This window comes from Lates calcarifer, linkage group LG24, assembly GCF_001640805.2.
Source record: "Lates calcarifer isolate ASB-BC8 linkage group LG24, TLL_Latcal_v3, whole genome shotgun sequence".
Lineage (NCBI taxonomy): Eukaryota > Metazoa > Chordata > Actinopteri > Centropomidae > Lates > Lates calcarifer.
The window spans coordinates 9807194-9833657 of NC_066856.1; the positions used below are offsets into that span (position 1 = coordinate 9807194).

At 39.8% G+C, this 26464-nt stretch overlaps 1 protein-coding gene across 2 annotated transcripts; it reads left to right on the forward strand.

The window, feature by feature from the left end:
* Positions 1 to 37: 37 nt before the first annotated feature.
* Positions 38 to 25882, forward strand: mtrr (5-methyltetrahydrofolate-homocysteine methyltransferase reductase). Of its 2 annotated transcripts, none has more exons than XM_018703763.2 (15): positions 38 to 199; positions 1329 to 1473; positions 1670 to 1823; positions 2004 to 2121; positions 2235 to 2751; positions 2829 to 2942; positions 3053 to 3209; positions 3416 to 3504; positions 5568 to 5748; positions 10129 to 10171; positions 12971 to 13151; positions 13786 to 13904; positions 19045 to 19137; positions 22377 to 22580; positions 24703 to 25882. In XM_018703763.2, the coding sequence occupies exons 2-15, from the start codon at positions 1330 to 1332 to the stop codon at positions 24845 to 24847; spliced, it is 2259 nt and encodes a 752-aa protein (XP_018559279.1). In that variant the 5' UTR covers positions 38 to 199; position 1329; the 3' UTR covers positions 24848 to 25882. The 2 variants fall into 2 exon arrangements, with proteins under 2 accessions (XP_018559279.1, XP_018559278.1); XM_018703762.2 differs by lacking the exon at positions 38 to 199 and adding an exon at positions 261 to 597.
* The last annotated feature ends 582 nt before the right edge of the window (positions 25883 to 26464 follow it).

Sequence of the window (26464 nt, forward strand, 5' to 3'; positions counted from 1 at the left end):
TTTAACCACGTTGACACTATTCAGAATAATAATTTCAACTTCTCATATATAGTACATAAACTGTCGAAATTAAAAAATGTATTTTCTGCATTATGGTTTCTTCCGATCACGTTCAATCATAGTCTGCTATGATCTCGCGTGAATTTCAGTGTTGTTAAAATTCCTTGGGAAGGACAGGATTGAATAGCTACAGCAAAAGGTATAAAACTTATCTTTTAAAGAGCTCGCTTCCTTTATAACTGTGTTCTGTGGTACTTTAATGTCTTTACGTAGTTTTAGACGTCTTTCACTGAAAAAGACACCGCGGGTTAGATGTTTGCAAGCTAGGACAAGTCTCGTGTGTTAACTGAGTTGTCAGTTACTATTAGCTAAAACACACAACTCTGCTATCTTTATCAAGTAGCTGCTTTTGACTTAGATATGGAAAGATAAGTTACATGCTCGAATCCACGTGCACTTGGAAAGTGTTGTAACGTCGAACACTGACGCAACGTCCGGGTACTTCATGGTGCTGGTCAGGGCTGCTGCGCTTCACAATGTTGGGAAGGTTGTTTTGTGGCAGTCTTTGTGTAACCTGTCAAAACCTGAAGTGTGTAGGTAAGCTGAGATACCATGAAAACACAACTTGTCAAATGACTGTGAGATTTTTAATGTTTGTCATCTCAGGAACAGTTACGTTGACTTTCTCCCACTCTGTATTATTTATATATTTTAACGTGACTTGTAGGTAGTGGTAGGGAGTTAGAGGGGGTACAAATATACTTGGCTGTCTATGTATATTCACGGATGTAAATTTGTTCGATACGACTAAATTAATACGTTATTTTTCAGTAGGAATAGGGTAAATATCTCCCCTCCTAGACTACATATATGCTGCGGTAATATGGGTGGATAATATCTGTTAACCAGGTTACTTGACTTTGAGAGAGTATTTAATAGAAAGTATTTAACAACTCTATAACAATTGTTTATTTTAAGAATTTGACAACATGTTAAGGCACACAGGACTCCCCATCACCACCTCTCACACTTGTTTTCCATGCTTCATCAGTAAGTCTTTTTCAGGAGAGGCAATTTTACATGCTAAGCACAGGTGTAAATAACAGAACTGATAATGGCTGAATTCCATTTAGCTGCTTCAGGTGTTGTGCATGCATGGCTCACTGGGACACTTGAACACAACAAAGCCATCATTAATGACATGAGTAACACCTGTGCTTTTTCTGCTATGACAGGTCCAAACGTCAGTTGTGAAAATGTCTGTTAAGAAATGCCATTTATTAATATATGGTAATTTACAAATGACATTATTTTTCTGGATGCTTTAGAATGCCCTGTGAAGTAAAGCCTCGGTTTGTGGTTCTGTATGGGTCTCAGAAGGGCCAAGCCCAGTCCATAGCAGAAGGGATAGCTGAGGAGGCTGAGGGACATGGACTGATAGCTGAACTCAGCTGCTTGAACCAGAATGAGAAGGTAGGTACATTTGAGCAGTTTCATTTCAAGCAGAGCTGTCCCTGTTTTTACTAGATGTCTAATGACACACAATAACATATCAATAAAATCGAAATAGAAATGATGTTGCCTAATGATTGTGAGGATATTAATGTAGTGTGTTCTCACATGGACTGTGGAAACACCAGTCACTGATTAATCATATAACTGGTTCCAGTACAATTTGGAGAAGGAGAATGCCCCAGTGGTCTTTATTGTGTCTACTACTGGAGATGGGGAACCACCAGACAATGCCCTCCAATTTGTAAAGCGCATCAAGAAGAAGACCCTCCCCAATGACCACTATAAACACCTTTGCTATGCACTTTTAGGTAAATTCTACACAAGGATCTGTGGTAGCTCTTTTTTCAGCTCATCTGTAGATATGTAGAACTTGATATGCACAACATATTTGTGTAAATCATTGCAATGCAGAGCACTGCACATTGTTTACTGTCTGAGCAGTTAACTGGCTTGAGAAATCTTCATCTGTTTTACTCTGTCTGCTCCAGCTTTAGGAGACACAAATTATGCAAATTTCTGCAACTGTGGGAAGACAATTGAGCGTCATCTACAGGAACTCGGAGCCAAACAATTCTATGCGACAGGATATGCAGATGATGGTGTAGGGTAAGTTCTGCAGAGAAATGAAGTGTAGATATCCAACTTTTTGCATTTGGCCTTTATCCTCTTTTTACCACATTACTGTCATTTTATCTTCATGTGTACTTTGCTCTCTCCAGGCTGGAGGTGGTTGTGGACCCCTGGCTTGAAGGACTGTGGAAAGCAATCAAAGCAGCCTTATCAAAAATGGCTTCTGACAGGACTGCTCCCTCGAAAGGGGGTGTGGGGGATTCACCAAAGGAAACTCCTGATTCATACACACCAGATGTCCAGCTTAACCTCCTAAGCCTTGGTGACCACCAGAACTGCGAGTCAATCAAAACATCTGTAAACACGGACTCCAAATATGCATCTGCTGCTTCATCTTCAGCTTCTGCTACACAGACTGCTGTTTCTGAACTCAGGCCAGCTTCTCCTGCAGGGAGCCTTGGTTTGGCATCCCAGTCTCGTGGCACTGCCAGCATTTCTACATCAGCACCGGAGACACAGACACAGGATGCTGGATTTCCCCATCTTACGTTGGCAGGCTCACTGACATGCTCCCTGCCCCCACTGTCAGAGTCTTCTCTTAATGTTCCTGCTCTGCCTCCTCCCTACCTGGATGTCTCTCTTCAGGATGTGGGCACTATGAAACAGGTGAGGAACGATGCTGCTGATAAAAACCAATATTTGTGCCATACTTCATCCTTCATCTCATAATTTTTTTTCTCCAGATCGTTGGACAGTTTAACAAAGAAACTGTTCATGAGGTTCCCATCAACAGGGCACTTCAGCTTACTAGTGGAGACTCAGTGAAGACAGCCCTTCTCTTAGAGTTGGACATCTCTGTGAGTTTGACAGAACAATTTCAGTTACTTTGATCACATTCTAAACCTGCAGTATAAATTTAGATTTAGGTTGCAGTTTAAACTTTTAGATTGTTCTTCTTTACTCTCAGGCTTACCCGACAATGGCCTATCAACCAGGGGATTCGTTTGATGTGTTCTGCCCAAACAAGGCCACCGAGGTGGATGGCATGCTCCACAGACTGGGCCTTCAGGACCAGAGGAACGATCATGTCCATGTTTCTCTAAAAAAGGACAATAAGAAAAAAGGTGAAGTGAACCCATCATACAATTATAACATGCATGAATAATGTACTCTTAAAAAGAACGTTTTAACATAGCGATGAATCTATACAAAATCACACAGCTCTGACAGCACAATTGCCCAGATGTGATGATGTCACATTGCATACTAAGGTTTGTATTTTACCTTTACCTTGTTATTATTTCTATTGTTCTTTGTTCCCTGGCTGCAGGTGCCCAGGTGCCATCCTACATCCCCCAGAACATTTCTCTGCTGTACTTGCTCACTTGGTGTCTAGAGATCAGAAGTGTTCCTAAGAAGGTAGTGTACACTATGTCCAAACAATGCTCTGCAACTACTGACTTTGTAAATTGCAATAGCCAAGCTGCTTTTTCATGTGACATCCTACTTGTTCTTTTAGTGTATCAGCATAATAAGAGGGAAGATATTTCTTTAAGTGTCATGTTTTCTCCAGCTAGACACTGCCTTTATTTGTACTGTCAAAGCTTGGAGAACAGTGTAGTACTTTTCATGCAGAAGTGCATTTACATTTCTCTTGGCACTGATTTCCATACTGAACAGGCATATTGGTACTCAAATAGTCTGTCAGGACATGGTCTGGACCCCAAAGATTTCCATGGGTCCACAGTTTGGTTTAATAAACTCAGGCAGAACTGAACCTAGTCTGGGCCCACGGCTGAAATAATGATTAAACTTGCCTGGTCCTCTGTGGCAGTGAAGATTAACATATTTGGTGCATGAAAGTGTCAAATGGCAACCTTGAGCTTTAGTAGTACCTAACATTTGGTTGGGGACGTGGCCTGCATGAGTTTCACATGATTCTCTAACTCCTGCAACATTACTTTAATACCTATTACTCTACTGGCAGTGGCTTGTACTCCTTGTCCTGTTTCCAATTTCCATCTTGGAATTTATTTTTGCTCAACATTGCGTTTTCATCCTGATTTTTATAACGCAGGTTAAAATCATTATTTAATAAAAACATTACAGCCTAATGAAATTGAAAACCTCAATTTTCCCCTGGCGTGAGCTTCATCGGTCATTTACTGGCTTTTGTAAACAGCGCAATAAATGACAAAAGGAAGACGATTTGTAAAATGTCAAAATATGGCAGCAATCCAGTAGCTCTTCAATAAATACACCATATTAAATACTGTTCAGCATTCTGCATTGTTTGAAAAATGTTTAAGAACTTACCATAAAAATAAAATGTTATGCAATAACATTACACAAGATTTTATGAAATAATATAAAAAATTTCTATCTTGATTTAATAATGAAAGATTTTCAACTTTTGAACTTCAGTCTGAATTGCAACAGCTATTATCACTTCAGTTCCCTGCTGCATGTAAGGCTTATGCAGACTCCTTTTCTTCTCTGTTATTAAATCCCTGCACAGAAATGGATTGTTTCAGGTCAGAGTGTTGTCTACAGTCTTATAAGGCAGTAAGAGTTTTATTTTACAACACATGTCTGAGTAGTCCAGGCAGTTAATCTGTTTTACTAAAGCATTTACAACACCTATAATTTTTAAACCCCATGATTTTTAAGATAGTGAAAGAAAATCACCTCAGCCTCTTAGTAAGTACAACTCCCAATAATATGTGTAATAGCTCATATACAGGTAGATATACTTGTGCAGCCTGACTCACCATTTCTACTGAGACAAATGTTAGAATACATTACTCTTTCCACCCAGAGACTGTGACATTTACAGTCACCACTGGTGAAGTGCTGCCTATACTGGATGGATCGGAAGATGGGGATAATAATTCTTCCAGTACAAGCTACAAGAATGTGCCACTAATCTCATTCATAAACTATAACGTATCACTGAAATTCTCAGGAACACTTAGAATGATAAATATTTGGAAGTCCTGATTACCTTATCGCACTGATTAATGGTCGCAGAATAAAGTCCAATCACTCTAAAAGTTGAGCAGCAGTTGAATTTTAATATTTCGTCATGAACGCTTTAATCTTGTAATTTAAATCACCGCATGCACTAAGAATAATAAGCAATTATTCATGAAATGTCATTTTAAACTGCAGCTTGTCTTCTGAAAATTTCATGTAGTAATTGATTTTGATGCCTCTTTGCCTCTACTAATTTTGCCATAGCTTGAAAATCTAAATGACAGTTTTAAAGGAGCAGGAAGTGTATTATGCATATAAAATGTTTGTATTTCATAACTGGGCTGCTGTCAAGGTTTACCTCTACAGATTTACATGTTTTATGTAGCCTGTGCACAGTGTGGCATTGGCATTGGTATTAAGTGGTTCTTCTTTTTACAGTGGTGAATATGTACTTGAATTGGTGTCTTTACATGCAGTTTCTCTTTGTGTGTGTGCATGTGTGTCAGGCGTTTCTGCGAGCCTTGGTGGAGCATACAGGGGACAGTGTGCAGAGGAGGAGACTGCAGGAGCTCTGCAGTAAACAAGGCGGTGCAGATTACAACCAGTATGTGAGAGACCCGAGCCTCAGCGTTCTGGAGCTTCTCACAGCCTTCCCATCCTGCCAGCCTCCTCTCAGCCTCCTCATAGGTCAGAATTCCTGCTGTTTTCTCACTCAGTTGGTCAGTCATAAGGTCCAAAATTCTGTGAGTCCATAATAACCAGGGGCTTTGGGTAAAAACTATCCTTGCTAGATGCGTTACATAAAAGAGTGCATGAAAACCACTCTGAAATACAAAGTCTGATCAAAAAATCACATTTATTTTTGTCAGTTTTATTTTACTTAATCTTCATGTCACATAGGTAATAGGTACATTTTACTCTTTTAAAGTAGGCTTATCCAGTAACTAATGGGAAAACAGACTAATACTCTGGTGTATTTTCAAGATGTTTTTCATTTTGTTTTTTAAATTTTATTATTATAATAGATTCATGCTTAATTAAAAGCAAGCTTTCATGTTCCCTGAAGCAAATGTGGAATTACAGTGATTGACATATGAGTGGGATTTTGAATGCACCTGTACAAAATATCACTGGAATAATTTACTTCAGAACTAGTTATTTCACTTTTAAAAAGACCTCAGGTTATGTCAAGTCTGCCTTCTGTATTTCTTATTCAGGTGAGTTTGTCTGTCTGGATCATTTCCATCCAGTAGGGGTCACTGTAGCCCCAGTAAATAGAGCATGGTATGCACAGTCTGGAGGCTGATTTTGTAAGAGCATTTAATTATACTGAATGGTCAAACAGTGTACATCAAAGGGCTCCCCAAAGGATCAACACTCATTTCCTTGTCTCATTTTTAAGTCCACATTGCTCCACTATGGTTTTTGTGTCACTTTCCGTGACTATAATGGCAGTATTGTAGCTTCAAGTCAAAAGATATTTTCCCAGTTTATTCATTATCTCCCTCCCTGCCACTGTGTGCCATCTATGCCACCCCGTCTTTGACCCTGTGAGCCAGCTGTTGGTCTAAAACTAACATTTTCTCTCAACTCAACTCATTAAGATAGTTGGCTGGTCATTCACTATAGATCTAATAAGCTTTGACTGGAACTTACCAGACAGTGAAATTAGTTGGCCACAGCTTTACATACAAGTTGAATTGTCCTCTAAAACAGCTGTGTCACAGCTCTTGGCCTATCCCAATGTCAGTTATTTTTGGCTTGCCGACCACAGCACCATTTTCAGTGGAGAACTGATGCAGAAACCAGCAATCGGGACAATCGTGCCCTCGTGAAAAATGTGGAGTTGGAGGCCCTTCAGGGCAACAGCTGTTATTTGGGGGACATGGGGCTGTTTATTGGTGAGCCACTGAGCTTTGCAAGGACACAAGCGCACCAGGTCAGTTCAGATCATAGGTTAATGGTCAATTCTGACTCACTGTGTCACTGTTAAAGTATATCGCTGCATTTTTGCACTGCTCTTGGTTCATTACCCTGACCGAAGGGGAGGTGTTTGCTGATCAGAGTTTATGCTGTAATACACTAACTATAAATAATGAGGAGAGATGTGTCTAGGCCCAGATGTCTTTGGCCAAGTGCAGGCTGGGCATTAAAGTAAATGCTTGGCATAAACTGAGAAAGATACCTGCTTCCCACAGTCAGCTCTCTTGTTATATGGTCCATTGTTTCATATAGCGTGTCAGATGAAAACTTTGAGGTCATAGCCCCTGGGAACTGAATGCTGTCCATGAGCATCTTTTTCAATTTACTTTACCGCAGGACTCAAATAAAATTGAACCAGTGCAGATTTTTAAAATCTCAATTGTGACCTGTGGAAGAGAGTAAACCAAACTAAAGTAATCTGTCTGTACCCCAAGAGGCTAGAGGCCCGTTCTCTCCAGGGAAGCTTGAAATTTAAAATGAAGTTTCCCGGTCATGGACAACGCATCACATATCACATTTATTCCCACTTTATTCATTTAAGATATAATAAAATGCCTTGGAAAACATTTAAATGGTTTTGGAAAACCATGAGCTAGCAAGTCCTTTTCTCCAAAGTAACTTGAAATTAGCATTTGTAGGCTATTAAAAAAAAGAAAAAACCTTCCCACAGAGAATTCCTCTTAATGTTTCAATGCTAACAACCTCCCTAATTTCATCTTCAGCCAAAGAAACTATCCATATATCTTAAGAAGTATAACTTTTATGTTCAACCACATTGCTATCTCATTTTTTTCCACTAAAATGGTACCTCTGCATATAAATTGCGACGCAGAGAGACTTTTGAGATGGAATAGATTATATTGTTTTGCGGTATGATCGATGATACCCCTGAAAATGATCATTTCTGAAAAACATAGTGGGGACCCTGGGACTGTATTTGTTGGAACAGAGACCTTTTTTTGAAATACATATTTTACGATCCTCCACTCACTGCAACAAAAAGGCTTTGCACTCAAAAGGTAAAAGTGATATATCCTTTGTATCTACCAGCAGTATCATGATGCCGCATTGATGTGAGATGATGGATTGATTGTCCTCTGCTTCAGACATGTGCTGTCACTCTGTGATAGAAAGGCAGCAACTTGAGCACCGTGCGGGTGCAGAGGATTGTGTAAACGTGCACGATGCACCCTCTCATGGAGAGGTGTGTGTTTTCACTGATTTTCACAGAGGGATTGCCGAATATGTCATAATTTGTCCAAAAAGATTTTCCCTGTCAGGGCGCTTACTTACTTTTTCTGCCTTTTTCCATGAAACTTTGAAAATAATAATGATTTTTTATCCATTCTGTTGCAGCTTAGTCCTAATTATTTCAGAGGATTTATTTACAAATTACTTGCTGTGGGTTGCATCTCCTGTACAAGCATATTGATTATAACAAAGCAAGGCTAGCCTGTAATCTTAGCTCTCCTTGTAAAACATTTGCCTGGTCTCCAGTCCAATACTTTTTGAGCTGCCATGTCTAATCATTTGAACTTCTTTTTCAGAATTAAAACCCCCTTCACTAAAGTTAGAAAGATTTTATTTCTATGTCCAGTGACAGAACATTCATCTGCAACTATTTTGTCAATCGATAAATTGCTCTAGTAATATATCAAACATTTGCTGGTGCCAGCTTCTTAAATGTGAGAAGCTTTGTGTGCTTTTCTTTGTCCTGTACATACATACATGTAAAACAACTGGCAGATTAATCTATAATGAAAATAAGTTAGTTGCAGCCCTAATAAAGAATATAGCAAGACATCTTCAGGTAATACATATACAACACGTAAAGTGAGTAACACTATATATACTTCTGAATTTTTAAAAAGTTTATCCTGACTGGGTTGTGTTAACTTAAGTAACTGGCTAACTTAAGTGTTTTGTACGTGATTAGCCAAAAACTAATTGGAACTTCTTTACCATATCACTGAGATGGCACATTTTCTTCTTCTAGACTAACATACTTTTAGTTAAAAATTGAATGATTAAATACCAGATCTCAACTGGGAACTTGGGTCTTTGCTTCTTAAAAAATGATAAACAACATAATTCTCCCAAATCTATCATATTCATATAGTACAATAAACATATTATGTTTAGTCAATATGTCATTAAGCCACTTTTTGTTACGCTCCAAAAATGAGCTGTTAGTCCATGAGCTTGTTTGTGTCTGTTAGTATCTGAGGGAATCTGGATCAAAGTCAGAGGAGAAGTGGGTCTTTGGGCAGGGCCTCTGTTTTTGTTCAAAACCCTTCTTCCAGACTTATTTTTAAGCTTTTCATGCATCACCATTTGTTTAAAAAAAAACCCTCTCAGCTCAAAGAGATGAAATGGACGTCAAAGTGCGGAGCTGTCTCGCTAACACCCTGAGCTGTTTAGGTGTCAGAGAAATCCAGAAAGAGAGGAGAGAGCAGATTTAGTCCAGCTGTTTGTCTTTCCCAGCAATTTAGCAGATAAATGTGTTATTGTAAGGCCTCAGCTGGTACATATGGTGCAGCTTTACTTTCCCAGGTTCATCTATCACTGAAATACAAATAAAATGTAAGGGGGTCCATAGCAAGCACACCACACAACTCTCACTCATTCTCTTTGCCCACATCTAACAGTTACTGGTGGTCACAGCATAGCAAATGGTATATCCTGTTGCTACAGGGTGAAAAGTTACTTCTGACTCTTGTAAGTTTTCCTGATTTTTCTGACACCTCCTAACAGATGCAATGCACACTACATATTACCCAAAAGAGGGCACCTTCATGTCTGGCATTGAAATAAGGTCTGCATAAGCAATCTGTTTCCTACTGGCTCCACATCTGGACACTTGGGATTCCATAACCCTGAGTTTGTAATTTCATAAATATAGAAGTGTGTCCTAGAAAGAAGACTGTAACCTGGGTGGGGGTTGGCGAGGATAGTTTGGTAGGTAGGACGTCTCAATGGACTAAGATGACTTTCACTTATGTTGTCTCCTCTCTGTCATGGGTGTCTGTGTAACAAAATCTTAGCAAGACAGCAGGGTGATTGACAGTTGTGCTTGCCTTTCAGAGCATTTGCCGAAACTGCAGCCCAGGCCTTATTCAGCAGCCAGGTAAGGTGACAGAAAAACAAGAATGGAGCTTACATTTTGTACCGCATACAGCTGTGGAGGAGTGTTCTCTTATCACGTCTTCCTAATTTCTGCTGTTGTTTCCTAGCTGCACAATAATTACACATTAAGAAATTGTATCAAGACTGTGATATTTCATGGAGAATTGAATACTTGGATGTGTTTCCATACAATTTAAAACACAGAGCTCATTCTGGATTTAAATAATCCATCAACCTGACCATTAATCCAGTGATTCTAAATAGTGTTCAGATATGGAAATGGTTTGAAATTATACTGAGAAACTCAATGGAAAAAAAAAACATGTTTTGCTATTTGGAATGGTGATGTATGTAAATCATGGCATATTAAGAGAATAATTGATTCATCTCATTTATGTGAAGATGGAACTCTTATCATTTACTCAGCTGCAAGAGAAATATGACCTCCCTTCCTCTCGTTTGTTTAGATATTTCAAACAAGACACCTGATTAATTCTAATCAGGCATCTCTTAAACAGTTCTCTTCTTCAAATTTGACTGTATAGAAGACAGATAGAGTATTTCTGAAATTCATCTAGCATTACAATAAATACAGCAGAAAATGGCAAAATGGTTTCCAACTAGAAATTGATGAAGAAGACTTTTGTTCCAAAGTTTATAAAATATTCATATAATTTACAACTCAAGTTAGTTCTTTTTAAGCTGCTGCATAGGATGTATGCCTAGAGAAGATGCATAAGATGAACTGTGAAATGGCATTTTTATGTTGGCACTGTAAGAAGAAAAGAGATTTTTTCTGCACGTGTTCTGGTCTTTTGTATGTTCTCTTGTTTTATAAATTTGTTGTTGATATTTTAGCCCTCTGCACGCATCATGATATAATTGCTAAATCCTCCACTTTGTTTATTAGGCACTACTAGACAAGAGTTGAAGTATGCATGATAAAATATGTATTGATCTTTCTCTATTGGCAGCTAGGAAATGCATTGCTATTTACCAGAGATCTGCTATTTTGCCAACTCCTTCACAGTAATGGATTAAGCTTTCAAATTATCTGACATTTGAGAGATTTTATTACAAACATCAGCAGGGCTCCAGGAATTTTATGTTTTGCATTTTCATCTGAATTTAGATTATAGACCTTATTGTTTGTACAAATGTGAGTATCTAAAAATTGGAACAGATGGATTCCCTTTGTCACACCCTGAATAGTCCATGTTATTTGTGGCTTTGTTTGGATGGGTATTTGTAGATGTAATTCTCTTATAAGCTCAATGTTAAGGGGGGAAAGCTGCACAAATGAATGGACTGTAAATATTGTGTAGCCTTTAGCCAGTTGTGCTGAGTTTAAAAAAGTGTGTTCCTTCTTTTTGCCTCACTTAGCCAGTCATTGATTTGCTCTTCCTGTTAAGCTAGTGCCCATTAAGTTTTCTTTAAAGCTCATGTGGAACAGCAACATCTAACGCAATGTCAAAACTTCTCCAGCTCCTCTCATTAGTACCTCACTTAGTTTCTTATGTCTGTGTGTATGTGTATGTTTGTGCAGAGAGATGGGGGAATGGACAGGAGAGATGGTGGCTGTAGTTTATCAGATGGTGCAGAGACATTAGAGGCCTGCATTATTGATGCTGTGGTCAATAGAGGTCTCCAGTGGCCCACAGGAACTGGAGAGTGAAGGATGAGAGAGCGTGAGAGTGCTTCAGCTGGCAGTGGAGACTGGAACGGAGAGGAGGGAGAGCCAGTTTTATTGAAGCAAGACAGACAGAAAGTTATTTTTTTTCCCACTCCCAGCAGTTTTTTTTTTTTTTTTTTTTTTTTAAGTCTACAATGAAGCGGAAGCGGACGATATTGTGTAGATCAGTTATTCCCAACGAGGGGTACTTTCATCCTTGGGGGTGCTCCTCTAGTTGCCAGGGGTATATGGAAAGTCTGTGCAGTAGCTCGGCTAATTTGAAAAAATTTGAAATTATAATTTGATTAACAAATATATCCACATATTTGTGGTAAGGAGGAAAATAAACACATTGGTGTACACGTTGACCTTTAGTATAGGCTATGTACAACAAGCTGCTAACTACAAAAGCTTGACTTCACAGCATCTCTCACCTGTTGTGTCCATGAAAACGAAACTAGTTATGAAGAAGAGAGGAATCAAAATAGTTTGCCAGAGGCAATGGACAACCATTTGGAAAAGTTACCTTAAAGTAATCACTAAGCAGTTGAAGTAATTAGCTTAAAATGAGTGACAAATAAGATAGATAGCTTAAAGGAATGGATGTACGGTTAAATGGTTTGCAAAAAGTAAGGGATAGATGGTTAACTAAAAAGTTAACTGCTATTTTGGAATAACTACATCACTAAACAAATGGATAAATTGTTGGATTTCTTAGCTAAAAACCTGTTTAGAAGATCACAATGGGCAGTGTTGTTGAAACAGTTTGAGTGGACAGTTTGGAATCACTGGTGTAGATTATAATTTACATATTTGTACACATTTGAAATTGCTACTGAGTCTCTGAGTCTGGATTTTTTCTAAAGGTGATCTTATGTGAATTATTTTCAGCAGCATTGTTGTCTAGTCCTGAGAATTTATCCTCCCTTGTAATAGTTGTGCCTTTCTGTACCCATCTGTTCCCCCTCTGCTTCTCTGTATTTCACTCTGTTTCTCACTTCATCTCTGTGTATCTCCTTGCTTGTCACTGTCTGTCTGTATGTCTTGCACACACAATCTTTCACGCTGTTGTTTCCCTCTGTCTCTGTCTTCCTCCATCTCCAACTCTCTGTGGTCCCACCTCTGTAGCTCCTGTCTTAAGCACCCAGGAAAGGTGCATTTTGTCTTCAACGTGGTAGAGTTCCCAGCATGCTCTGGGCGGCCTGCGGGGAGGCGAGGCTTGTGTACCGGTTGGCTGTTTGACCTCATCAATCCTGGCCTGGTTTTCCCTGGGAAGGCTGAATGCTCTGGCAGCCTCACTCTGCCGAAGGTAATGAGTACACTGGAAAATAGAGGCCTGAAACTAGAATGTGCAAATTTGTGGGCTCTTGGTTGGCTTATATATTTTTCAGTGTTCGAATCTGCCAGTACAAGAGTTCACAGGTGCTTTAACTGTTATAACCCCCCACTGAGATGGAGAAAAAATTCATACACCTCTGCAGGCTACACCCTCCCTACTTTGTCTTTGTCTTAGTTTTAATGTTTCCAATAAAATACCAAGAAAAGTGGACTGCCCATTCCCCTTCAAATATTACAGTTCAAAAGGTTTCAAGTAAAAGAGAAGGCAGAAAATTGTGCAGTGTCTGGAATTAGGGATTCAACCTGTTTGTACTGCATGTTTTAGTCTCCTTTGGAAACTCAGTTTTAATGTGTGAAGGAAAAAAAGAACAAGCTTTGGGCCAGTTGTGTGCGGTTAATTAAAAAAATTAATTTAAATTAAAGCAAGTAAATCCTCTCTACCACAGACTCTATGGATTCCAGTTGGAGCTCATGAGTTTTCTCATTAGTATGTCTTAGAATATTAAGTAGATCAATTAATAGATTGGTTGGCCCACAGTGGCTTCTCAGCATTGTTTTAATTACTCTGATTATTTTAAATGCTTTCTAATGGCTTCTGACCATAGATCCATGTGAGTTTGAGACCAAACTGCTCCTTTCGGCCTCCTTCTGATCTGTCGGTGCCTTTTATAATGGTCGGACCGGGCACAGGAGTTGCCCCCTTCATTGGCTTCCTCCAGCAAAGGTACGGCAAAATTCACTGCTACATTATGCTATTTACTCACACCATGATAAGTGACATTTGTATCAAGTAAGAGATAAAGTATATGCAGTGATTACCCATTCCCAATCAAGAGCGATCAAATGCATGTGGTAGTGCACTTGATCCTATGCCAATGCTATACATGTTGCAAGAGAGGCTGCTGAAGTTGGTCAGTTGGTCATGTCAAGCATCAGAAACACACAGGTTATATGCTGATTGGTGCGCCGTGTGACATGGATTATTCCGGCTAAAATTCCTGTACCCCGTGATGAATATTCATAATGTTGAAGTGACGAGCGTGAAGTGCACATCATCTATGCATATTTTCAAGTAATCCGCACAGACAATTAAATGAGACCCTGCTCAAAGCCGATAAAGGTTCATGTCATGTACATCTCATAAAGCATAATAAATCTAGCGGCAAGGTCTATGATCACGTCAGGGATTATTTCAGATCCTTCACTCATATCAACAGGGACAAATTAGGGGCTCCTCCAATACACACATATATGACTTGGTATGTAATGAGCATGGAGGAGTCAATGCAACACATGCAGTGTTACTGATTTGAAAGTATAAGGTCCAGTAGGTGGTGTCTACGTTGTTCGAGTAAATCATTGCTTGTAATTGCTGATGAGCTGGTGTGAGGATATTGACTGTTAGCTGAGTGCGGCGTAGTTCTTAACACAGCTTGTTTAATCATGGCTGTAAATCTAAATGCTTGAAGAGTGATATCGTTTGGTAGAAAACGTGACATTCTGTCTAATTTTTCGAGGCTCTGAATTGACAGATGAATCGAGATAGCAAGAACATGACCTGCCAGCAGGATTTAATGTGACTAAAGCCTCTCTATCCAGGCTGATGCTCATGTGTTGAACCAGGCCCACAGCCACCATGACTTGTCAGAAAGCGGAGAGAGCCTTTTTAGTCAGACTGACATGTCCAACTCTTGGGTGGCTTTGTATAAATGAGGTTGTGCCCCAGTCAGCTCCAATTGTCTCTAAATCCCCCGGACGTCTCCTCTGTTGTGGCGGGTGGCGTTGGCGGGTGATTGCTCTGAGTGGTGACACGGCACCAGCTGAAGTGATGGCGGCAATGGCGAATTGTCTGCAGCTGATTCCGGGGAGGATGAGTGGTCATCTGGGGTGAGGAGTGTTTTTGCGCCTTTGGGATGCAGGAGCACTGAAGATAGCGCACGTTTTCGGACTGACCTGGTCACACCACTCGCAGACTCACTCTTCTTCTTAATGATCAAGGTTGCGCCAGGGGGACAGCACCCTGTCGTCAGTCTGAGGCAGCGATATGAACATATCAGTCTTACCTTGATCCTTCCAGCAATGCCCAAACATTGCTCTCTAAAATGTAAGATATCAAAATACACATTTAAAGGTTTTGTTAATGGTGTGTCCTTGCAAACCTGCATGTCAGTGGAAACAAAACACTCAGTCTTTGATTGATTTTTGGAAGGCTTTGTTTCATAATACAACAGCTACAACCTCTAATCAAATGCATCCTTGAGAGTTCAATGTTTGATATTTTTTTTATCTTTCAAATTTTCTATTATTAAATTTCAAATATTTTTTTCTTTTTATTTCAAGAGTCTCTTCACTGTTGAGCATAAACTCGTGGACTGATTCATCAGCTCCACTGTCTGCTCCCTCTCTCTGTCTCTCATCCTCTCCCCCGCCAGCTGCACATTGTGCTGGAGGATTGTAAAAACCTGTTGTGGCGCACGGAATTGTACAGAATCTAACTTGAGATTCCAAACAAAGCCTCGGCAGCTGACGCTGCACTCTGATAGGAGATAACAATCACCAGTTTGTCAACGGGACGCCGTATCTGCCTCGAGGCCGGAGAAGGGTCCTGTTAGCAACAAAACAACATGGGGACACTTCGATCTTCTTACCTCTTCCCCCTTTCCACCCCCACTGTTAATCGATGGCTGTTTTCAAAAGTACTTTGTATGAGTTTGTAGTGCCGGTAACAAGTAGAAGAAGGTCAGAGGCTCACTTGGTGGTACCATGAGGTTTTAATAAGGCCCCCCAGTAGTCTGGTATTGATTTGTGTAGTTTGCGTGGAAGGATTTTATGGAGAATGTAATTTTCAATGTCTTCCTATTTAGCTTGGAGCAGTCACAGTTAAACAAATATTGTATTTTAACTGAGTGGTTAGCCTTAATCTCCGTAGCAGCTCTAACAAGCTTTTCTTTTGGAAAGAAATCTGTTTGCTCAGTTTAAGACTTAGGTATGCCAGTAGGCATTCTTGGCACATTCAATATCACAACTTGTATTAAAATTTGTGTTTGTGTGAACAAATATTGAGCTTCCGTTTATCAGTCTAACCAGACAGCTGATTACAATTAGGCTACAGCATCTTGCTACTTAACATTGTCCTGTATTATGAAAACATTTTGAATTCAGCTCATTGAATGGCTATGGGTGTAATTCTGCAGTTTAATTTCAGTGATTAAGCCTCGAGCTGTCTTTGTATGTAGGCTTTTCTTTTTTTGTTCTTGACGTATTCTTAAGCCTAAAAAGCCACTCAGCACCACTTGCATGAAGCTGCAAAGGAAACGGATGAAATATATGAGATAATTGTGGTGTTTACCAAGACTTCACCTAAGCTTCCCTTGCAGTTTCCCCCCCCTGCTGATCATCTGAATGGCACTGAAAAGCAACCGCCTCTGATTTCGACCCCAAATGGAGTGCTCTGTAGATGCTGCCTTCCCCCTGGGATTGTATTGCAGGCTGTTATAGTGTGGGTATGTGATGTGATGTGATTTGTATTCAGGGAAAGGCGCCGGTGTGGTCTACTCAGAATGGAATCCAGGTTTTTCATATTGGTATTGATTCCTTTAGGGCAGGCGGCGAGAGGAGAGAGACGAGCCCACTAAAATGAGTTTACTTGAGGCTGTTTGCAGATCAGAAGATTCTCGTCCAGGATGCTAATGGATGGGATCTGAGCGTTCGGATCAAGTCAGCCAGACAGCTCTGTTACCAGGCCTCATTCACGGACATAAAGTTCAAACAAACTTCTCCAAAGCGTTTTTATTAACTGGTCAACTTTGCATTTAATGAATGGAGAGCAAAGCTTTGTTTTAGTATTCACAGTTTGACTTTTGCATTGATTTAGTGTTTTTACTAAGGCTAATTAGTCTAGAGCTGCAAATAACACTTGACTTATCTGTTAATTATTTTAAAAAAAATACATGTGTATATATATATATATATATATATATATATATATATGAGATAAATTATAATCCTTGAGTCTATAAAATGCCAGAACATAGAAAAAAATAGAAAAAAATGTTATTGTATGTAAATGTAATCATAATTTTCAAGAACCAAATCTGACATCTTCACTTTGCTTGCAATCCAAAACTTAAAGATTTGACTAATTATTTAAACCAGTGGTTCTCAAACATTTTCTGTCTTTGAAAGTGGAAAAGATTCTTGTTTCCTCAAGCCCTTGTAAGCTTATACAATTTTTATTAACTGTTAGCAGTGTTGGGGGAAATTAGCAACAAAATGAGACAGATGGAAAGTCTATTTAAATAACATTTGATCGAAATTAAACTTTTTTAGTCTTATTCAGACTTTTGTTTTGACTGACTAGTCAAAGCTCTTTCCTTCTTATCCTCGTACACTTCATCATGCTGTCTGAAAAAAATCTAACAAATAAGAATTTTGGTAGTCTTAGCTAGTGGGAACTTTTGTTTATTGTTCCCACATGAAACTGATTTTTTTTTTTTCAACCTTAGTATCACTTCACATTTCTGCTGATTTGCACATCTGCTGAAGTAAAGTTTCCCTGTGCTCAATCTCTATCTGAGCTAAGGTGTACACATATGTGATGGATTTCCATCACAGTTAGCTGGCTGGAAGCCAAATGTAGTCCAGTATGCAACTTAACTTGAACAAGTGTGATGTGGAGACTGAGAATAAACTTTGAGGATAGTAGAAGACAAGTTGTTTCCACCAGTTAAACTTTTGAAATAAAAAATATTCATGGAGTCTGGATTTTTCATCGAGGGAGATCTAATTTTGAGTTTTTAACAAGGTAATAGAACTTTTTGTGGCAAAATCATACAAGACACAAATTAAAATTCAAAACAGGGTTTTGTTTTTTTTTTTTTGAAAAATATCTAGTGAGGAGGGGGTCATTAATCATCATTAAAATTGTCAGTGATTAATTGGCTGCCACTTTAACTAGTTGATTAATCGACTTATCATTTCAGCACCAAACTAGTGTATTTTTATGCACCATACAGTTACATCAGGTGTAGGAGTTGGCTGCCATTTTAATTTTGTGACTGCTGGAAAACACAAAGTATGATTCAGTGTGTTCATGAATAGCAAAGGATGGGGTTTAGGGGGAGCAGCACCTTATCCTCAGAGTGCAGCAGCACAGTACAAAGGGCCCAGTCTCAATGCCTCTCTGTGTTATTCCTCAGCTCCTCGTCGTGGTTGGTCACTTCGACACCCCTCTCTCTTTTCTCACCCCCCTCTTCCACCCTTCCTCTAGTCAGGGGTAACAGATAATGCAGAGCTCTTTAGAGAGTCAACTGACTGATGGCATCATGAAAGGTTGGGGGTCAACTGTTGTTATCTGGGAAAGAGCTGTCACCTTTGCAGCAGGTGTGCGGCACAGATACCGGCATCCTCAGAGCAGCTTTGTGCCGCTGCATTGCCATTACCTGCAAAGGATTCTGGGAACTTTGCCAAACTCCCAAACCACAAGAGGAATCACTTTTGCAGGAGCAGTTTTTTTTTTCTTTTTTTTTGTGCATAAGCACAATTGGACACACATAAGCCTACAACACACCCACAGACAAAGCACCAGCCCTAGTTTCATTTTCAGTAACTGTTTATAGTGATGGGATCTATCCTTCTGTTTGGGTGAAATTTAATAATACATATAATGCCCTCGCCGCAGCACGCACAGTTGTTTCCGTGCATTAGGCAATTGTGGCACTCAGTGTCCTGTCATTGCAGACAGTGCTTAATGTTGTCACTACTCTTCTTTAACCTCTGCTGCTAGAAAGGACTCCCTCTCCTCCATCTGGTCTGGTCGTCTGTTAGTATTGATTGACCGCTAACATCCGTTGTTTGACTTTCAGAGAGAACGAGAGGCAGGAAAATCCAGATGCTGTGTTTGGCGAGACCTGGTTGTTCTTTGGTTGTCGCCACAGAGACAGGGACTACCTTTTCAGGTAAGATGTGTTTCTCTTTTCAGTTTGATGGTTATTCACAGTCTCCATACACTCATATATTCACACATACCTTCCTCAACCTCTTGTGAGTCAGACACACTGCTCTACATAATTGCATCCCTCTTCACCTTGCCACAGTATATTCCAAGTATTGAAATATGTGACCTGGATAACTTATATCTCAGTGTCTGCATGCATGATGTTTGCGCCTTTTCTTTAAGTCCATGTATGAATATCACAAAGACTAGAATAAGTTCTCAGCTCCAGGATGTATTCTAAGATGCATGGGAAGAAAACGGACAAGGCCTTATGTTGTTTTCCTATTAGTGAAAGGGGGCATGTTGTATTGGCGTGCAATTGTAACTCAAGGCACTCAATTGCATAGAAGTTATATTTATTATGGCTGGCTTCTAATAGACATTTCTGTTCTGAATTCTATACCAAGTTAATAATATATTCTGATTTGGTAAGCTCAGTAACTAATGAATCTCTCATGAAGTAGCCATTTAGCTAACATTAAATCTGTATTTATGAATATTGTTAATAATAATTTTGTTAATATTGTTTTATATTATATATGTTTTATATATTGTTTTAAGAATGGATCAATTGACTAAGTGCAATGTAAAAAGGGTAATTACCTCACAACTCTGAAGTTTGACTCAGCTCTACAGATCATTTTAGAAACTTTCATCTTATTGTTTTGGTTTTACAACCCTCAACTTAACTGCTCAGATTGACTCTCACTACTTTTATTAGTGCAGTTTCTAGACACAGCTGGTCGCTGACATTACCTGCTCAGCACCAAATGGCATACAGATAAAGTTAGTGACCAGTTAGTGAACATAGTGTAGCAATTGGCAGCTAAAGAACTAAATATTTTCCTCAGGAATCGATGTAGACAAAAACAGAGCTGAAAGGAGAATGAATGTTGGGTTTTCTAATGACTGTATGTCCAGGAGAGATATGAAAAATAAATGTGAAAAATATTATACAGGATTGATCTATTGTTTCTAAGCATTGTAAACTGACCTCACCCTGTGAGTAGATCATTTCTCTGATCAGTTTGCTTTGGCTTTACTCTCTCCTGACTACATACTAATTGATTGGCTTTTCCTAGTATCAGTGGCGTGCATGTACTTAATGCTGGGGCAGCGATCGAGTTCTTTTGCAGGATTAAACAGTGCGAATGGATTATCATCCTTAATCACACACAGAATAGATCACAGAGGATGTTGTTTGTTCCCCTTTGTTTCCTCTATCCCTTAGTTAAATACCAACTCACAGCCAGGTAGTAGGCGGTGTTTGCTCACAGTGTGGGCTTCTCTGATGAACACCCCCACAGTGTTGACCAAAGCGATTAGTCTGTGTTTTATGAGCCACCCGTGAAGAGTTGTACTCAATTTAAATAGGTTAGCAGAATGAGAACAACATACCTGTGGTTGAATTGCCTGCCTGCATTCATCTCTGTTGGATTCCTCTATAAGTAAGTGCAATTTGATGTCACATTGCCTTGGAATGTAACAACCTGCTTAGCATAGTTTGTAGTACTTCTCACTGCCCCAGATTTTTAAGCCATAAGTAGGAGTTGAAATTTGAACTTGAATCCATGGCTTTTTAGGCTTATAAATATTACAAAATGTCGAGACAGGATGTGCCCAACGTTCCCATCTCGTTATGAATTTTCCACCAGCAAAAAAAAAAAAAAAAAACAAAGCTTGCCATGTGCCTCAATCAGGCGCAGCACTTAACATCCCTGTGAGAGGCTGATGCCAATCCGGCTGCTTGTCACATCAAACTTGTCCTCCCCTCTCCCCTCTGCTGCACTTACCCTTCTCCCATCCCTGCGATTTCTCTGCCACTTTATGGCATGTGATTTCACGCTGTGGGGGAAACGCGACTGGGGAGCCTGCTGGGTTCAGGTTAGGGTCCAGGATATTGCCACAGGCTGTTGTGTGTGTTTGTATAAACACTCTGAGGAGTCTGGTAGGTTTTGCCTCTCAGAAACCCTTGAGTGCTGTGTGTTTCTAAGAAGTCAACTGTCCTTTGTTTTCTGTCAGTTTCTGCTCACATTGTTATGAATCTAGGATGATTCATATTCAGGCGTCAAACAAACAAGACTCCACCATCCTTCTCCTTATTATCCATGTTGTTGCTTTCAATTACACATCTTGGTCAAAAGAACAAGATTCTTTTAATAGCTCTGTCTTCAATCAAAGGTTTGATGATAAACATTGCAGGAGAAGCAACAATTCTGGACATTCCGCACAGAAAGACACTGACACTTCTCTCCCACTTTGGTATTCATACTGCAGTGTCTGTGCGTTATCAAAAAAATGCCTTATTTCAGTCTAGGGGTTACTGCAAAACACAAACCCCTGAGGCAGAGACCTTCACCCATGATCCTGAAACTGCCACTTGTTGTGAGTGTGTGTGTATGTGTGTTTGCCTGTGTCTGTGTGTATTTCCGCTCATTCCGACTGCTCAACTTTAAACAAGATGCTCCGAGCCACAGTAAACCTTACTCCCTCACTACCTTCCTCCTTCCTTCCCTTCCAATAGCACCCCAGGCCCTGTAAAAACACTGAGGCAGAAGAAGGAGTAGTTGGCAAGCAAACCACCGATAGGGAGCAAGGTTACGCCCAACTGCAAGGCTGGGAGGATTGATTGTAAAAAGATGCTTATAACAGTGACTTGACCTTGCTTATGAAATCCATATTTTTTTGCACTTCTCTCGTTAAGCAAGATAAATTGGATGTCTGGCACAGTTTTGCTCAGACCTCTTGCCCATCAGTGTTCTGTTTTATTGAGCTTGACAGTGTTTTTTGTTCATAGGAAATGTTCTTTGGGTTATAAGTCTTGGTAGGCGGGTGAAGCTATTGCTAAATGTCTTAAGGGATTTTTGGATGTGCAAGGATACAGTCGGTATTAGATTCGAGTTGGATTCTTGGCATTATTGGGCCAGCAGTTCCTTTATTTTCTGATTATAACAAAAATGTTAATGGATTTTTTTCCATAAAACCATGGACCGGTGCCTTCCCACAAAGTTGGACTATCGTTCACTATTACATGATCTTTTCTCCACATCAGCGACCGACTGATTCCAGCTTTGGAAAGACTCAGTTTTACCAATCAGGAGCAACCTGTCCAAGATTGCAGGAATAACCCTTAAGGAAATTTGATTTACAGTGACCTGACAATATTTGGATGTGACTGCATAGCTTCTCCTTTTTTCCCAGAGAGGAGCTGGAGGGCTTTGTGTGCAGCGGTACCCTGAGCCACCTCAAGGTGTGTTTCTCCAGAGATGACCAGGAGCAGGAGGAGGGGAAGGAGGTTGCCACCTCAGTGTCTCAACCCAGATACGTCCAGCACAACCTGCTGCTTAACAGCCAACATGTCACTGAAATCCTGCTCAAACAGAACGGTTACCTCTATGTCTGTGGGTAAGACTAACACAGCTAACAACAATTCACTGGTACATTTTATTGTAACCTGAACTCGTCCTGAGTGAAATGTTCTGGTTGTGTCATGTTCTGATCTTTTTTTGTTTTTTTTGTCAGCTGACCTTGTGTCTCTGGAATCTGTTACATTTTTTTAACCTTCAACTTTTAACTTTTAACTGGGATGTCTCTTGAAAGTCACACATACATAGACATAAAATGCATACAGGAAAGCGCTTCACTAGAACACTAGAACTCTATTTTTGTCCAAAGACAGATTAAACACATCAGTAAGCTACAGTGTTGCACTGGTTGACATGTTTCTTTATTTTGTGAAATATGGGCATTTATGGGATACCGTGAATATGAAAATGTGTCTAATGCACAAGAAGAGTGTTGAATGTGACAGATTCATAGCACCATACTTGTATGAGCCAGAGTATTCAGAAGAGGAAATACAGCAGAGAGACGTGCTGAGAGGGAGAGACTAAGAGCGACAGTGGGCACTAACGTTACCCCATCGACTGATAGAGTTTCTGGAAGGGGGCAAAAATACACTGGCAAGACTTCACGGGATCCAAAGGTGAAAGGGAGATAATCATGTGGTCTGTACATCTCCACAACCAAGGACAGAACACTTTATTTTTCTGACTTGGTTGAAAAGGCAAAGAAAAAACTGCAAACTATTTTCCAGAGCATGCACAGTTACATCTGCCTTACATGAACTCCTTTTCAGAGACTGTGAAAATGATCACCATTTTCAGTCTGTGGAGCTGTTTAACAGTGTGGCACGCTGATGTGTTTTTAATAGTTTTTGGACAACAGTGTAGCTCAATGGCACAGACGAATGAGCTTAATCAGGTTCTGGATGCACATGCAATACTTGTTAGTAGGATAAATCCATTGTTGCTTTTGGTCTTTTCATGGGATTTGTAGACTGTTTAAAACTGTTACATTTGTGAAACGTGTTTTTAGATGTTGGGTTTGAATTACCTAGTGTGAAGGCAGTGCCTCCAAATGAAGGTTGTCTTGTTTCCAAGCTCAGGATGCATAGCTTTGCCAAGTACAGAGCAAACTCTCGAAATTGGATTATCCATCCAGATGATCTGGTCTGATAACTGTTGGAAACACGAGAAAACATCTTAGATAAGTAGACAGGGAGATTACCAAGATAAAGACAAATAAAAAGGTATATTTGAATCATTCTTTATATTTTAAGTGAGCTGGACAGCAAAGGCACACTCACACTACTGAACAACAATGTACAAATGAATCTATTTGACATTAAAATCGAATCTTTATTGTTTTTACTATTAAAACAAACAACTAAAAACCCTCCACACCTTGCTGGTAAAGAACAGGCTGCTTAAAGACTTGTGAAATGCTGCAGTGGCCATTGCAACCAAGGTGGAAATATTGCACTGCTGTGACGCAACTAAGCCAACTTCACTGTCGGCCATCTCTGTTTTGGAGCAAGTCGCTAAACTCGTGAAAAATAAACAATAGCTGTTGAAGTGCCTTGCTTAAGGGCAAGCTATTGAGGGAGAAGAGAGTTGTACTTACATAACCCTCACACATGTTTCTAGGTATAATTAGTCGCAACTTTCTGCTCACAAAATTGCTTTGTTACTGCTGTCCTCACACTGATGCAACATATTGTACAGTTTGTAGCAGTTATAGTGTATACATTCCCTCTTTTGCCCCTGTCCATAACACAACACTTTTCTTTTTGCCAGTGCAAAGACAACAAGACAAGGTAAAACACAGATCATCATGTACCAAGTCAAGTCTTTATACAGTTCTGTAACACATTGTTTGTTTCCCCTCTCTCATCACTGCCAGGGCGCTTACCTCACCTTTTGAGTAAATGAAATTTGAAATATCAGAACTGTGTGAATTTTTCTGAGTCAAAGTATATCACTGTTGGATGATGAATCTCCCTCAATATGCTGCAACAGCAAGATAGAGATTTCAGCAATTTCCTTCCAGGATGCAGGACTAGACTGGCAGCGCTTGCTGGTTTTACAAACTATCAGCTTAGACACACAAAGCACTGTCTGAAAAACAATTTGTGTTGCCCTTTTCCCTAATATGGTTGTACTGTTTTTTTTTTTACCTCCCACAGGGATGCTAAGAACATGGCTAAAGATGTGAATGACACCCTGATAGAGATGATCAAAACAGAGCTTCAGGTGGACCAACTGGAGGCCATGAAGACACTGGCAGGGCTGAGAGAGCAGAAACGATACTTACAGGACATCTGGGGCTGACAGTGGATGACCCGATAAGGGCATTTTGCAGCATCTGCAGAGCTTTTTTACAACTTAAGAAAAAAAAAAAAAAAGAGCATGCTCAGCTGTAACCTCAAGAACCATAAAATTGTGGATGCTGAAGCCCAGAGGTATTTTACACTACCCAAGGCTACCAAGATGGAATGTACCATGGTAGCCCGAGGATATCGGTTCACTACACGATCTTGGGCTTTTGCTGTTTGAACAGAAATGACCTTGGTCAGGGCAATAGTGCTGGAGATTGGTCCAGCAGCGTGAAAACGTGTGTTTTAGTGTAGAAAAGCCTCCCCCATTCGTCCTGTCTGGGGAAAAGGCATTTACTTCCGTCGGCTGTGATGGAGTGATTTTGATGAGACTGAGAGCGGGATATGGCTCCAGCCTGGATGGAAACAACACAGCAATCTGTAGTTCTTAAACAACACACCCACAGTAAATTGTTTATTGTCATTCAGGGACCAAAGTGAGTTTTATTTCTGGAATGTGCCAAACCAGCTCACTGCCAGCTAAAATGCACCATGGTTTACCTCTAAAGTGATAAAAACTAATCTCAATTCCAAAACAAGTTAGTTTGATTGGTTTGCTTGTATATTATGTAGTATCATCATATTTTCATTCTAAATACTGTGGATACTGCTCCCTTTTTATTCTATTTTGGACATCATGAAGACAGGTTTCAATGTATGAGATCTTAAAAAATGGCTAAGTGACAGTTTTATAAATGACGTCCATGGAGATGAGGACATTTTCAGTAATTTATCATTATACTGTGTTAAATTCTAAGCACACAGGGCATGAATCTCAATGATAATGCTAAACTCTTACCAGAGCAATTTATCTAACTAACTTTGTTTGTGTCTATCTGCCCCCACATACCCAGCAGACTGCTGGTTTGGAGACAGTGAACTCCAACTCTTCTAAGTCCCGCAAAACCCGACTAGAATCTCCCGAACTGTGGTTAAAACACACACAACTGTGCCTTGTGTGATCAGGAATTAAAATACATTTCAGTGTAAACTGTGGTTGTGTGCAGCTTTTCTATTACTCTCTACTCTATTACACACAGGTGTGTTTGTGGATGACCTTAGGCACGTGTATTTGAATTGTGTGGGTGTGGATGAGCATGTACGAAGAAAGGCTGGGAGTTCTCGTGACATGTTTGAAAGGCAATGGAAATTATTTGGGAGATAATGAACCATGATTGATTGGGAGTGATTGTTTTACTTAAATTTTGAGATAATTTGATTGTTCAGGGTGACTTTGGTCAGAAGATGAAAGCGTACTATGCTAATTGAAGGCTTTTCGCAATGGGCTCCTTAGCGCAGCGCAGAGTCCCAGAGAGAGGCTTCTCAGAATTAAATCTTCTAACAGCAGTCTCTTTATTTATCCTCTTGTAGGGAGGGGAGAGAAAAACATGTTTACAATCTCTGCCGCCCGCGCCGTAGATGACACCCCATTCGCTACATTTTTTGAACCGAGTAAACAAAACATTCACTGTCGCAGAAAACAATCCCTGATAGTGAATAATTGGTTTAATACAGTGTTGTCAGAGGTAGAGTTGTCCTTGTGTTTGTCCAGGTGCAGCTGGCTGCACCTCCT